At 36.2% G+C, this 16,679-nt stretch overlaps 1 protein-coding gene across 12 annotated transcripts in view; it reads right to left on the bottom strand.

Moving 5' to 3' along the window:
* Nucleotides 1-16,679, bottom strand: part of VPS13B (vacuolar protein sorting 13 homolog B) — an 802,268-nt gene that overhangs the window by 458,055 nt on the left and 327,534 nt on the right. For 11 of the 12 annotated variants that reach the window (XM_049700204.1, XM_033438214.2, XM_049700207.1 and 8 more), the window contains exon 21: nt 15,076-15,223. In XM_049700204.1, the coding sequence (XP_049556161.1) occupies nt 15,076-15,223 (148 nt within the window). The remainder of the gene's footprint in view (nt 1-15,075; nt 15,224-16,679) is intronic. The other variant, XM_049700206.1, reaches the window with a different exon arrangement.

The following is a 16,679-nucleotide window of genomic DNA, read 5'->3' as shown; positions in this document are numbered from 1 at the left end:
CCTCTATGTCTACTTTCTGGAGGGTTTTTTTATCATGAATGGGTGTTGACTTTTGTCTAAAGCTTTTTCTGCATCTACTAAGATTATCATATGGTTTTTATCCTTCAACTTGTTAATATGGTTTATCACATTGATTTGCATATAGTGAAGAATCCTTGCCTTCCTGGGATAAATCCCACTTGATCATGGATGTTGGATTCTGTTTGCTAGTATTTTTTTGTGGATTGTTGCATCTATGTTCATCAGTGATACTGGCCTGTAGTTTTCTTTCTTTGTGACATCTTTATCTGGTTTTGGTATCAGGGTGATGGTGGCCTCATAGAATGAGTTTGGGAGTGTTCCTCCCTCTGCTATATTTTGGAAGAGTTTCAGAAGGATAGGAGCTAGCTCTTATCTAAATGTTTGATAGAATTCGCCTGTGAAGCCATCTGGTCCAGGGCTTTTGTTTGTTGGAAGATTTTTAATCACAGTCTCTATTCCAGTGCTCATGTTTGGTCTGTTTATATTTTCTGTTTCTTCCTGGTTCAGTCTCGGAAGGTTGTGCTTTTCTAAGAATTTGTCCATTTCTTCCAACTTGTCCATTTTATTGGCATATATAGCTGCTTGTAGTAATCTCTCATGATCCTTTGTATTTCTGCAGTGTCAGTTGTTACTTCTCCTTTTTCATTTCTAATTTATTGAGTCTTCTCCATTTTTTTCTTGATGAGTCTGGCTAATGGTTTATTAATTTTGTTTATCTTCTCGAAGAACGAGCTTTTAGTTTTATTGATCTTTGCTATCATTTCCTCCATTTCTTTTTCGTTTATTTCTGATCTGATCTTTATGATTTCTTTCCTTTCACTAACATTGGGGTTTTTTGGTTCATCCTTCTGTTTCCTTCTCTGATTGCTTTTGTTCTTGCTTCTCTAAATGCTGCTTTAGGTGTAAGATTAGGTTGTTTATTAGAGATTTTTCTTCTTTCTTGAGGTAGGATTGTATTGCTATAAACTTCCCTCTTAGAACTGCTTATGCTGCATCCCATAGGTTTTGAGTCATTGTATTTTCAATTTCATTTGTTTCTAGGTATTTTTTTGATTTCCTCTTGATTTCTTCAGTGATCTCTTCGTTATTTAGTAGTGTATTGTCTGGTCTCCATGTGTTTGTATTTTTTATAGATTTTTTCCTGTAATTGATATCTACTCTCATAGAATTGTGGTAGGAAAAGATACTTGATACGACTACAATTTTCTTAACTTTACCAAGGCTTGATTTGTGACCCAAGATATGAACTATCCTGGAGAATGTTCCATGAGCACTTGAGAAGAAAGTGTATTCTGTTGTTTTTGGATGGAATATCCTATAAGTATCAATTAAGTACAGCTTGTTTAACGTATCATTTAAAGCTTGTGTTTCCTTATTTATTTTCATTTTGGATCATCTGTCCATTGGTGAAAATGGGGTGTTAAAGTCCCCTACTATTATTCTGTTACTGCCGATTTTCCCTTTTATGGCTGTTAGCATTTGACTTATGTATTGATGTCATGCTCCTATGTTGGGTATATAAATATTTACAATTGTTATATCTTCTTTCTGGATTCATCTGTTGATCATTATGCAGTGTCCTTCTTTGTCTCTTGTAGTAGTCTGTTTTAAAGTCTACTTTGTCTGATACGAGAATTGCTACTCCAGCTTTCTTTTGATTTCCATTTGTATGGAATATCTTTTTCCATCCCCTCACTTTCAGTCTGTATGTGTCTGTCCCTTGGCCTGAAGTGGGTCTGTTGTAGACAGCATATATACGGGTCTTGTTTTTGTATCCATTCAGCCAGTCTATGTGTTTTGGTTGGAGCATTTAATCCATTTACATTTAAAGTAATTATCGATATGTATGTTTCTATTACCATTTTCTTAATTGTTTGGGGTTTGTTATTGTAGGTCTCTTACTTCTCTTGTGTTTCCTGCCTAGAGAAATTCCTTTAGGATTTTTTATAAAGCTGATTTGTTGGTGCTGAATTCTCTTAGATTTGCTTGTGTGTAAAGGTTTTAATTTTTCCGTCGAATCTGAATGAGATCCTTGCTGGGTAGTGTAATCTTGGCTGTAGTTTTTTCCCTTTCATCACTTTAAATATGTCCTGCCACTCCCTTCTGGCTTGCAGGGTTTCTGCTGAAAGATCAGCTCTTAACTTTACGGGGATTCCCTTGTATGTTATTTGTTGCATGTCCCTTGCTGCTTTTAATATTTATTGTTTGTATTTAATTTTTGATAGTTTGATTAACATGTGTCTTGGCATGTTTCTCCTTGGATTTATCCTGTATAGGACTCTCTGCACTTTCTGGACTTAATTGACTATTTCTTTTCCCATATTATAAGTTGTCAAGTATAATCTCTTCAAATATTTTCTCAGTCCCTTTCTTTTTCTCTTCTTTTTCTGGGACCCCTACAAATCAAATGTTGGTGCATTTAATGTTGTCCCAGAGGTCTCTGAGATGGTCCTCTATTCTTTTCATTCGTTTTTCTTTATTCTGCTCTGCAGTAGTTATTTCCACTATTTTGTCTTCCAGGTCACTTATCTGTTCTTCTGTCTCAGTTATTCTGCTATTGATTCCTTCCAGAGAATTTTTAATTTCATTTCTTGTGTTGTTCTTTAGTTGCTCTTTAGTTCTTCTAGGTCTTTGTTAATCGTTTCTTGTATTTTCTCCATTCTATTTCCAAGATTTTGGATCATCTTTACTATCATTACTCTGAATTCTTTTTCAGGTCGACTGCCTATTTCCTCTTCATTTGTTTGATCCTGTGGGCTTTTTACCTTGCTCCTTCATCTGCTGTGTGTTTCTGTGTGTTGTCATTTTGCTTAACTTACTGTGTTTGGGGTCTCCTTTTCCCAGTCTGCAGATTCGTGGTTCCTGCTGTTTTTGGTGTCCAGCCCCAGTGGGTAAGTTTGGTTCAGTGGGTTATGGGGGCTTCCTAGTGGAGGGGACTGGTACCTGTGTTCTGGTGGATGAGGCTGGATCTTGTATTTCTGGTGGGCAGGACCACGTCTGGTGGTGTGTTTTGGGGTGTCTGTGAACTTAGTATGATTTTAGGCAGCCTCTCTTCTAATAGGTGGGTTTGTGTTCCTGTCTTGCTAATTGTTTGGCATAGGGTGTCCAGTACTGTAGCTTGTTGGTTGCTGAGTGGAGCTGGGTCTTAGCGTTGAGATGGAGCGCTCTGGGAGAGCTTTTGCCATTTGATATTACGTGGAGGGGGGAGGTTTCTGGTGGACCGGTGTCCTGAACTCTGCTCTCCCACCTCAGAGGCTCAGACCTGACACCCAGCCAGAGCACTAAGACCCTGTCATCCACATGGCTTAGAAGGGAGAAAAAAAAAAGAAAGAAAGGAAGGAAATAAAATAAAGTTATTAAAATATAAAATAAATATTATTAAAAATAAAAAACTTAAAAATATAAAAAGAAAGAAAGAAGGAATAGCACAACCAAACCAAAAAAACAAATCCACCAATGATAACAAGCACTAAAAACTATACTTAAAAAAAAAAAACAGAACATGACTGACAGAACCCTAGGACAAATAGTAAAAGCAAAGCTATACAGACAAAATCACACAAAGAAAGAGAACAACCAAATCAATAAACAAATCTACCAATGATAATAACTTCTAAATTCTAAATTAAGATAAGTATAAAGCCAGAAACAAATTAGATGCAGAAAGCAAACCCCAAGTCTACAGTTGCTCCAAAGTCCACTGCCTCAATTTTGGGATGATTCGTTGTCTATTCAGGTATTCCACAGATGCAGGGTACATCAAGTTGATTGTGGAGATTTAACCTGCTGCTCCTGAGGCTGCTCGGAGAAATTTCCCTTTCTCTTCTTTGTTTGCAGTTCCTGGGGTTCACCTTTGGATTTGGTCCTGCCTCTGTGCGTACGTCGTCCTCTGGAATCTGTTCTTCGCCCAGACAGGAGGGGGTTAAAGGAGCGACTGATTAGGGTGCTCTGAGTCACTCAGTCTAGGGGGAGGGAGGGGTATGGAATGTGGGGCAAGCCTGCGGAGGCAGAGGTCGGCAAGATGTTGCAACAGCCTGAGGCACGCTATGTGTTCTCCCAGGGAAGTTGTCCTTGTATCATGGGATCCTGTCAGTGGCAGGCTGCACAGTCTCCCAGACAGGGAGGTGTGGACAGTGACTGTGCTGGCACACAGGCTTCTTGGTGGCTGCAGCAGCAGCCTTAGCATCTCATGCCCGTCCCTGGGGTCCGCGCTGATAGCCGCAGCTCACACCATCTCTGGAGCTTGTTTAGGCAGTGCTCTGAATCCCCTCTCCTCACGCACCCCGAAACAATGGTCTCTTGCCTCTTAGGCAGTTCCAGACTTTTTCCCGGACTCCCTCCCAGCTAGCTGTGGGGCACTAGCCGCCTTCAGGCTGTGTTCATGCAGCCAACGCCAGTCCACTCCCTGGGATCCAACCGCTGAAGCCCAAGCCGCGGCAGGTGAGCAGACAACCCTCTCGCGCTGGTGTGTGCTGGTTGGCTCTGATCCTCTGTGCGGGAATCTCTCCGCTTTGCCCTCTGCACCCCTGTTGCTGAGCTGTCCTCCATGCTCCAAAGCTCCCCTCCCTCCCACCTCCCCATCTCCACCAGTGAAGGGCCCTCCTAGTGTGTGGAAACTTTTCCTCCTTCACAGCTCCCTCTGAGGTGCATGTCCCATCCCTATTCTTTTGTCTCTTTTTTTTTCTTTTTTCTTTTGCCCCTCCCAGGTACGTGGGGAGTTTCTTGCTTTTGGGGAAGTCTGAAATCTTCTGCCACCGTTCAGTAGGTGTTCTTAGGAGTTGTTTTACATGTAGATGTATTTCGGATGTAGTTGTGGGGAGGAAGGTTATCTCTACGTCTTACTCCTCTGCCATCATGAAGGTCCCCTTCAATGCATTTTAAACCTTTCTCTATTCCATAAGGGGAAAATGTTTTTTAAACCATATTTTACTCCTGAGAGAATAAAATCAATTACATATTATGCATTAGTGTGTACTCTCATGCTTTAATATTTTCCAATGAAACTAAATATCTAATTAATCACAAAGGAATGGAATTTTATGCTAAGCTACATGATTAAAGTGAGCAAACTTCTAATATACATAAATCCGCAAAAGTGTATTTCTTGTATAGTAATACTATTTCCACACTATAATTAGGAACATACCTGCTCAACATTCAAGCTTAATCAAATTAAGGATTGCTTAAACATTTTTAGATGGATAACTATATTGGTATGACCCATTTTACTTATAATCCACAATTATTAAAAAGTTAGAATCCAAAATACATCAGTGCCTTCAGGAGCAAATATTACTAGTAAAATTTGGAAATCTCCTTCCTTAAAACCATCCTACAAGTTATACTGCCTTGGATAGAATGATTTTTTTTTTACCATGAAGAAATTTCAAACTTGGAGTAATACATTAAACTGATTAAAAAAAAAACTGAAGGTAAAGTGTAATGTCATGTCCTGTTTTCGTATAAGGAACATATTCCTTGTATGTGAAAAACAAGGAGCTTGACTTGAAAAAATTATACATTTCCTAATCTCTTACATTCTCTGTAACAGTGCAAAGATAACAATACTTATCCTGCATAAATACTTGTTTGTGGAGAGAAAATTAACTAAACTGACATATAATGGTATATACTTTATCTTCTTACCTCTTTCTCAGAGGAAGTGGCAATTATCTGTTAAATCTTTTATCTGTTTATAAGATCTTACATTCTACCTGACCTGTGATCTCAGTATATAAATTATTCCAAACTTTACTGTTGCTCTAATTTTTTCTTCTCTCCTGTTTGCTTCACTGTAACTACTGACATACCCAAGTTTCTCCAGGGTCCAATTTCCTGAAAGCGTGGTATACAGAGGCTATCCCTACATGCTCAACTCCCATTCATCCCCTAACAACCAAAGCTCCTCTGGCCAACTGACCTTGGCCAACTAAAGTTTTTCAGCCTCATTTTTCTTGATGACTTTACAGCATATCATGCAGTTAGACACCCTCTTTTTGAAACTTTTCATTTGTGTCATATATATATATATATCATACGTTCCTTTGTTGCCTACTTCTCAGAATGAAGCTTCTCAATCTTCTCCATTGGCTCCTACTCCTTACTCTTTAATGAAAAGTTGCTCAGAATTTAATTTTGGGCTTTCTTCTCATCTTGCTGTGCATGGTCTCCTTGAGAGATCATGCACTCTGTGGCTTTGACTACAATCCATATGGTGATAACTCCCAAACCTGTTATCTCTCATTGAGAAAAACCGAAACCACACCTCAGACATGAAAATACTTTTACCAGCTATGTCTTCTGGTATCCCCACTAAAAGAAAAATGTTTATTTCCTATTTCTCTTCTAAAACTCAGCTTGTAACATTCTATTTTAAGTTGTTGTGGCAAAGACAGCTAAATAACCTCTAATATCTATTCTCCCCTTTTTTCTTAGATAAAAGCCACACGTTTTGGCCAGGTGTGTGGCCTTAAAGAATAGAGACTACCATCCTGAGACCCCTGCATAGCTACATATGATCATGTGATAAATTTCTGGCCAAGAGAAGTGAAGCAAAAGTGAGGGGTGCAACTTCTGTACAATATTTAAAGAAATAAAAGCATCCTCTTTACTCATTTCCCACTCATTGAAATGTAGATATGATAAATGGCTGAAGCATCCATGTGGACCATAAGGCAAGTGTGGCAACACAGGCCACCCATGGGGAATAAGAAAGTACCTGATCTTAGAGAACCTTAACACCTCTGGATGCCTACTCAAAGCTTTCACATGAGAGACACAAAATTCAATCTTGTTTTTTTTTTTTTTTTAAAAAAAAGCCGCTATGAACATTTAAGTATAAGTCTTTGTATGGACACATGCTTTCATTTCTCTTAGGTAAATACTGAAAGGATATCATAAGTAGATATATGTTTAATTTTTTGAGAGACTACCAAACTGCTTTTCTAAGTGACTTTGTTATGTTACAGTTCTGCCAGCTGTATATGACACTTCTAGGTGCTGTATATCCTCACCAGTGTTGGGTATGGTCAGTCTTCTTAAATTTGTCTGTTCTGGAGGGTGTGTAGTGGTAGCTCATTGTGGTTTTGATTTGCATTTCCCTGGTGACTACTGACGTTGAGCATCTTTTTCTGTGCTTATTTACCATACATATAACTGTATTGGTATAGTACTTGTTCAAAAATTTTGTTAAATTTTTTAATGGGTTGTCGTTTTCTAATTATTGAATTTTGAGAGTCCCGTATATATTTTGGATACAAGTCCTTGATAAATTACATTATTTCCACATATTTTCAAAAAAAATTCAATCTTGTTTAAATCTTGTTATTGAGGATTTTCTGATACCTTCAGCCAAATTTAATACAATCTTAAAAATTATAGTTAAATTATTGCTTAGTTTAAAAATACTATATTTTGAAATCAGGTCAGGAAAAAAACATAATTAGAAATATTCTACATAATAGCCCAAGTTCATTGTCAAAAGAAAGATTCTTTAAAATAAAAGGAAGTCTGAAAACTTTCACTATCTGTAACATAAACAAAGTAACAAAGTGCTTTTCAAATTTCAGGATTTTTCATATTTAATTCTCTTTGAGAACTAAATAAAATAGAATTTCCATATGCTAGACAAAAACTTTAAATATCTGAAACATAATAAATATTTAATTTAATTTTGTTGGAAGCATGAATGACTCCAGGATATATTTAATGACATATCAGGGAAGAAGAAACGTGTCAGGAGTAGTGTTTCCCTTTGGAGTTTATGCCAGGAACTGAACCATTGAAGTGACACCCAATTAAAGCCAGGCAGAACCTCCACGCTCATCACAGAGGTGAGTTGTTTCCCAGTATATTCATGTTGGTAGCTCTGACACAAAATTCTTAACTAGCTTAGTCCAATGGAACTGGGCTGAAAATTTAGAACAATTCCTTTGACAAAAAAAAAAAAAAAAAAAAAAGATACTCTGAAGTTGGCTGGTTATATATTAGGTTTTAGAGAGGAATTTTTACATAGACCTCATTTTAGGGCTGGTTATGCCATTAAGGAATGAAAGAGGCAGCTAATAATCACAAAATGACTATTATAACCTAGAAATTACATTTTTAAAAAGTACCATTAAATATTTTCTAACTGGGGCTTCCCTGGTAGCGCAGTGGTTGAGAGTCCGCCTGCCGATGCAGGGGACACGGGTTCGTGCCCCGGTCCGGGAGGATCCCACATGCCGCGGAGCGGCTGGGTCCGGGAGCCATGGCGGCTGAGCCTGCGCGTCCGGAGCCTGCTGCTCCGCAACGGGAGAGGCCACAACGGTGAAAGGCCCACGTATGGCAAAAAAATATATCTATATATATTTTCTAACCTTGGGTAAGTTGACCTCTTAAAGACTCAGTCTCCTTAGTTATTAAGTGAAGGGGTATGTGGGATTATATGTATCCAATTTCCTGGAGATACATATAATCCTATATGAGTTTTCTACAGATATCTACATGTCTCACTCCCTCACCTGCTTCAAGTATCTAGTCAAATATGAACTTTTAGTGAGATCTACTGTGACTACCTTAATTATCATCCGACAGTTCACTAAAGCTCTGTACGTTTTTCCCCTTTATTCTTTTTGTGCTCCAATTTGGCAAGTTTCTATTGCTATGTCTTCAAGTTTATTATTTCTTCTTCTGCAATGTCTACTTTACTGCAAATTCCACCCAGTGAGTATCTGATATCAGATATTATATTTTTCATCTCTAGAGTTGGGCTCGGTTCCTTTTTATATCTTCTATTTCTCTCCAAATTGTATTCATCTTTACTCAAACATCTGAACAGTTATAGTACCTGTTTTAATGTACAAGTATTTAATATACCTGCTAATGCTATCATCTGTCATTTCTCAGTTTATTTCTATTGCTAGTTTTCCTCCTTGTCAAAGTTGCCTGCTTCTTTGCATCTCTAATAGTTTTGGGTTGGATGCTTGACACTGTGACTTCTAAGTTGTTATGTATCTGGATCTTGTTGTATTCCTCTTAATAGCACTGAGCTTCATTTGGCCAGCAGTAAACTCACTCACTGTTTTGGTTTCTTCAGAGGCTTTTTTAAAGTGTGTTTAAGGTGAGTCTAGGTAGGCTTTACTCTATGGAAAGTTTAGCTCCAATACTGAGGTGTCATCTTTTTGGGGTCTTCACTGAGTGTCCCGAATGGTCAGTTGGAATTGTGAACTAAGCACAGTGGGAACCTGAATGCCTTTTAGCCATGTGTGAGCTCTGGGAATCATTCAGACCATAGGTCCTTGGTCATCCTTTGCCCAACTTTGTGGAGTCTCATCCTATTCAGGCACAGCTTACTATTCAGCAAATACTCAAGGAGAAATCTATCACTGATCTTTGAAGCTCTTTTTCTGCAGAGCTTTCTCTCTCTGAAACTCTGTCCCATAATTTCCAGTCATCTCTGCTTCCTTATACTTCAATCCCTTTGCTTCCCTAAACCTCAATTCAGCAAGACAGCTGAGTTCAGCTTGATACATCCCACCCTGCTCTGTGGTCTGGAATGTGCCTTCAGCCAAAAAGCCAGGATAATCCTAGGGCTCAACTCATTTGCTTCCCTTTAACGAGGGATCACAGTACTGCACTGCCTACTGTCCGATGTCTAGAAACTTTTTTTGTTCTCCCATATATTTTGACCAGTTTATTAGTTATTTACAACAGGAATATAAATCTAGTCCCTGTTCTTCCATCACAGTCAGAAGCTAAAGTTTTATACGTTTAATTTGTGGCATTATCTACTAAAATTTACATCAATTATCAGGTGTTCATTTACTATTATCTTGGTATTATTTAAGGAGTCAAATTAAAAGGCCTTCTAGTATTTTAACTATGTACTTACAGTGCTTTAGACTTAAGAGGTAATATGTAAACATGTAAGATAAAAATGGCTAGTATTTTTTAAAGAGCTATCATTTATGAAGGATCCTGCTTTTTAAAGTTTTCATCTCCATTACAGACATTTTCATCAAGAGTTCCAATTTAATGTTCATAACATTTCCAAAACATAGGGTAAACAGATGTCACAGTTTTTAGTGGTTTCCTTGTTTTGAAGGATATACAGATTCTCTAGAAGATCATTTAGAATTTTGTGATAATACATTATCTTCATGTGAAACATGCTTTTATTCTGGCTTGGCCTGCCCTACGTGCCTATATCACTGAAACAGTGCTGTTCTGCTGTCAACACATTTCCAGCCATCAAGCACATGTTCCCCCTGCAGCCAGCTACTTAAGATTGGTTAATTGAGATTGGAAGAGAATGTCTGCTTCTTGATGAATAATTAAAAAGCAAAATCAAGCCCAGTGCAATATCACCAAGCCTCAGTCTTCATGTGCCAATACTACTATATAACTTGGGGATGAACTTAAGACCAACTTTGGACCTTAGGTTGAGAATGTAAAAATTAAAAATTATTTTAATAAGAATTCAAGCATAAATTAACACATTTCTCCACTTGTAAAATTCAGTTAAAAAATTAAAACGTGCATTTCACAACAATGTGAATACACATCCTCCTCAACTTACAATGGGTTATGTCCTGATAAACCCATTATAAAGTGAAAATATCTTAAGTTGAAAATGCATTTAATACACCTAACCTACTGAACTTCAGAGCTTAGCCTAGCCTACCTTAAATGTGCTCAGAACACTTATATTAGTCTACAGGTGGGCAAAATTATCAAACACAAAGCCTATTTTATACTATATAATTGAATAACTCATGTAACTTACTGAATACTGTACTGAGAGTAAATAAAAAAATGGTCGTATGGTTGCGAGTGTTTTGGTTGTTTACCCTCATGGTTGCATGGCTGACTGAAAGCTGTGGCTCACTGCCCCTGCCCAGCATCACCAGAGAATCCCACCTCATATCGCTAGCCTGGGAAAAGATCAAAATTCACATTCGAAGTATGGCTTCTACTGAATGCATATTGCTTTCACACCATCATAAAGTCAAAAATCTGTAAGTCAAACCATGATGAGTTGGGGACCATCTGTATACTTAACACAACTGAACTGTACACTTAAAAAGGTTAAGATGGTAAAAGTAAAACAAAAACAACAAGAAAAAAGGTTTGTAAAAGGCTATGAATACCTTACCAAATTCATTATAGCTTATGATACAATGTAAGTAATAATTAAAATAGTGATAACCACATTTAGAAGTAGATACAAATTCAAAGTACTCATAAAGCATTTTTAAATTAAAACCAAAACAGGAACTGTATACTCTAATTAAATATAAAACAGAAAATTTTGAAACATAATTCTAAATAAAGAAAATGATTAGTACAGAGCATTCTCAAGAAAAGAGAGAACAATACCAACAAGCTTTCCAAAGAAGTGAAAATGGTGGCATCCAAGAGGCAAAGATACATTGGTCAGAAAGTAGAAATGTTATACCCAGGGATTTTTACTTTCTACAAATGCCCACAGTCCAAAAACAAGCAAGCACAGGCATCAATTTGATAACTGTTCATTGTTATGCTTGCTTGAGTAAATATCTGGTGATACACAGACATCCTCACCTATAAGGAAAATACCTACAGGATATATAACCTAAGGGTTCTAGAGATGGGGAAACACTAAAGACAGAAAAAGCAAATATCCACAACTCAAATGCAAAGAACCACAGTTCACATTTGTAATTTGAAATAAAGAATAATGTGTTATTTGCTGGATCCTATGTTACTTCTATTTTTAGTTTTTTAAGGAACCTCCATACTGTTCTCCATAGTGGCTGTACCAATTTACATTCCCACCAACAGTGTAGCAGGGTTCGCCTATCTCCACACCCTCTCCAGCATTTATTGTTTGTAGACTTTTTCATGGTGGCCATTCTGACCAGTGTGAGGTGATACCATATGATCCAGCAATCCCACTCCTGGGCATGTATCCAGAGAAAACCATAATTCAGAAAGATACATGCACCCCAATGTTCATTGCAGCACTATTTACAATAGACAAGACATGAAAACAACCTAAATATCCATCAATAAAGGAATGGATAAAGATGTGGTACATATTTAAAATGGAATATTAGCCATAAAAAAGAGCAAAATAATGCCATTTGCAGCAACATGGATGGACCTGGAGATTATCTTACTGAGTGAAGTAAGTCAGACAGACAAAGACAAATATCATACGATATCACTCATATGTGAAATCTAATTTTGAAAAATGATATAAATGAACTTATTTACAAAACAGAAACAGACTCACAGATTTCAAAAACAAACTTATGATTACCAAACGGGAAATGTGGGGGGGAGGGATAAATTAGGAGCTTGGGATTAACACACACACACACTACTATATATAAAATAGATAACCAACAAGGACCTACTGTATAGGACAGGGAACTGTACTCAACATTCTGTAATAACCTATATGGGAAAAGAATCTAAAAAAGAATGAATATATGTATATGTATAACTGAACCACTATGCTGTACACCTGAAAATAATATAACATTTTAAATCAACTATACTCCAATAAAATTTAAAGACTAAATAAATAAAATTTTTAAAAAAGAATAATGTGTTTATGTTTTTAGATTATAAAGTAATAATTACTGATGAGAAATTATGTTTGGGGTTTTTCTTAATTTATTCAAAATAAAATATTAATTTCTTATAATTAAGTGGGAAAGTATATGAAAGCAAAATAAATCTCAGATATTAACCGATATTCATGAATTGATAGGTAACCGATACGAGATGTGAATTTATCTATGAAACTTCTCCATGCATAGCAAATGCATTCTAAAATCTATGATATTTTCTACATAGTTCTGTCATGTAATTTCATTTAAATCATAAGTATTTTCTGTCATCTTTAGTCATCCTTAACAATTACTTTACATCAATTATCAAGTGTGATTTAAAAAACTGGACTAAATAGTAAAGCAGGAGGTCAGAATATGTGGTTAATATGCATATAAAATTAAACTTATTTTTATCAATTGATACTTAGTGGACATTTATTTTATCTTATTAAGAGGTGATATTTATAAACCATTATGTAACCTACCAGTTCAAGAGATCTAAAGTCTGAAACCTAGCATGGTATCGAAAGGAAATATCTAATTTTATATTAAAAAATCAATACAAGTTACAGATCATCCTCCTATAATACAAAAAATAAGCAAAAGCATTTTTATCAATTGGTAAAGAAAATCTCAACATATCAAAAGGCTGTGGATACTGACAGGTGGAAGTCTAATGATTCCATAAAATAAACATAACATCCTATTTTAAGAAAAGTAGTAGAACACAGAATAATAGTTATGTATAAAACTCCACAAAAATGTATGTTAGCATTTTTACTGCTGTTGTTTATAAATATGGTAAGGAAACTAACTTTTCTTCTAAACCACAAATGTTAGCTTGAACTTCCTTGTGTATATGATCATATTTTAAATTCCTTAAGGGCAGGGATCATGTCTTATTAATATTCCTACCCTCAAAATTACTTATAACAGAGTCTTGCCCATTATAGATATTCAGTAAGTGTTTTCGAGTTACTGAAAATATAAAACCTTTTTTAATATGGTTGGGGATATATGAGTTATATGGAATAAATCTGAATATCTAAGGGAAAACATTAGAAATTTAAAACACTACTTAAAATGAAATCATAACTTCTTCTTTTCCGATTTGGATTCCTTTTATTTCTTTTTCTTCTCTGACTGCTGTGGCTAAAAATTCCAAAACTATGTTGAATAATAGTGGTGAGAGTGGGCAACCTTGTCTTGCTCCTGATCTTAGTCCATCAACAGATAAATGGATAAAGAAGATGTGGCACATATATACAATGGAATATTACTCAGTCATAAAAGGAAACGAAATTGAGTTATTTGTAGTGAGGTGGATGGATCTAGAGTCTGTCATACAGAGTGAAGTAAGTCAGAAAGAGAAAAACAAATACCATACGCTAACACATATATATGGAATCTAAGTAAAAAAATGGTCATGAAGAACCTAAGGGCAAGACAGGAATAAAGACACAGACCTACTAGAGAATGGACTTAAGGATATGGGGAGGGAGAAGGGTAAGCTGTGACAATGTGAGAGAGTGGCATGGACATATATACACTACCAAACGTAAAATAGATAGCTAGTGGGAAGCGGCCGCATGGCACAGGGAGATCAGCCAGGTGCTTTGTGACCACCTAGAGGGGTGGGATAGGGAGGGCGGGAGGGAGGGAGACAAAAGAGGGAAGAGATATGGGGACATATGTATATGTATAACTGATTCACTTTGTTATAAAGCAGAAACTAACACACCATTGTAAAGCAATTATACCCCAATAAAGATGTTAAAAATTTCTTTTAATAAATAAAACAATAAAAAAGTGGGTTTTTAATTACACAAAAGGAAATAAATTGTTTTATGGAAGAATATATTTTATATTTGCATAGGTGATCTAGCTAACAAATAGAAGGGGGAAGGAAAGAAGACTGAGATGTAGGGTGGATTGCAAGAATTCACTTTAAGAAGGAATATAATGATATTATTGGGAGATGATTTTCCATGGGTCTCTTGTGTTTTTGCCTGTCTTACAAGTAGAGGCAGTCAATGCCTTTGTTTCCAATGCTATTTTCAAGGATATCTGTACAGTGTACAGCCTCAGAAGACAAAGATATTGTCTTCCTTCTGAACAAAGAGCAGGTTTGCTTACAGTCTTGTAAGGTACATATAGGGCCTCCCACTAGAGAAAATGGCAGGCATAATTTCTACCCATTATAAAGTTCAGGTTCCTCTCCTGTAATATAATCCACTGTATACAAGTATCACTTGGCCCTCTTCGTGCCATCCTGTAGGAATTAGGCTTAGGGCAGGGACACAAAAAAATGCTAATACTTCGGTAACTGCTAATGCTATAGATAATAAAGTCCTTTGTCTCCATTCCAGGATTCTTGTGTCTCTGGGCAGCATTCATGAAATTATGGCCTGGATAACTTCTTAGCTTAGAGGTAGGGTGAAATCACAGATCCTTTAGAATTCTTGACACATACCTGTTATTGTTTTTGTTTTTATAGGGCTGCTGGCATATTCAGAGGCCTGATATGATTGTTGCTTTGCCAAGGGTGCACTTCCAACAGACACCTCGTCCTCCTTCCTTCTGCTAATTGGCATAACAAGAGGAACAGCTATCACAGGCTGCTGGAGAGAGTCAAATGAAAAACTGAATTATTTACTATTTCTTAAGCAGAGAAGGTTAAACACAGCATCACTGAAGAAAGTCCATTGCATGTTGTGGTTGAGGCTTTACTCATTTTTAATTAATAATCACCCATAATCCCCACCCACTCAGAGATAACCATCATTAGCATTTTGATAAATTTTCCCCCAGTGTCTACATATTTTGTTTTCAATTGAGGTATAATTGAGGTACGTCTTTATGTGAGTTCCAAGTGCATGACACAGTGATTTGATATTTCCGTACATTACAAAATGATCACCATGATATGTCTAGTTATCATCTGTCACCATACAAAGATATTATAATTGACTACATACCCCATGCTATACATGGGGCTTTATTATTTTAAATCAATGAATCAGTCAATCTCTCTTGCCCTCCCTCTTGGTCACTGTCTCTCACACACACTCACACAGGAACATTTCACAATTTCAATTTTAAATTAGAATTCTGTGCAAAAACCAAGAGAGCTTGGAATTAATTAAAATTTAACATAAATTTTAGTAAGAAGTATAAAGGTAACATGTTAGAGGCAAATCAAAACTAAAATTAACTTTGAAAATTATGACCACTAGTAAATGAAGTTATCCTTATAAAATGATATTTTAGGGAACTACTTCTATAAACTGATTAGGTACATGTTAATATGGACAATCCAATTTTTTTTTGAGAATTGCTGAAAATCTCTATATTGCATCTGACAAAGTGATATCCACAGCATATTTAGAAAGCACAGAAAAATATCTATAGTTAGAGAAAGCTGGAAAACATTACGATCCTATATTGAATGCATGAGTGCTGAGCTGGACAATAAAGCAGCTGTTTCATCTTTATTCACTGAAATAAAGTCTGATGTTACTGCTGATGACGCCCAATACAATCTTGTCAGATTTTTGGCCAAAAAAAAAAAGTTATTTTTAAGTTTTCTTCAGGATCAAAGATCAATGTTGAACTGAGTGGAAAACAATCATCAAATGTTGGGTTTTAGCCACAAATTGAGGAGGAAATTGCAGCTTGGGAAACAACAGATGATAACTGTGATACAGCTGCATCAGATGGTGAATCTGAAGGGGGTTGGTTAGGCTGGAGTGTGGTCTAATGTTACCCTCAACACTACAACATCCACACTTTTATAGATCCAACTTTAAGTTTCACTCAACTTATGGTAACTATTTAATATTATTTAAATTATGAATAAATATTTCAATGAGAACATAGGTACATTATATAACCATATAATATAATGGAAAAAAAGCCAAATTATTTTACAAGTTGTTCCCTAGGGTGAGTAAAAGGACAACAAAACTGATAATGAGAAAATGAAAGATTAAATATATTGTGGAAAGCACCACAATGAAGAATATCTGCTTTCATGTTAAGTATTTAGTCAAACTGATAATATTTTTACAAATCTAA

This window comes from Orcinus orca, chromosome 17, assembly GCF_937001465.1.
Source record: "Orcinus orca chromosome 17, mOrcOrc1.1, whole genome shotgun sequence".
Classification (NCBI taxonomy): domain Eukaryota; kingdom Metazoa; phylum Chordata; class Mammalia; order Artiodactyla; family Delphinidae; genus Orcinus; species Orcinus orca.
This window is presented reverse-complemented; position numbering and strand designations above follow the sequence as displayed.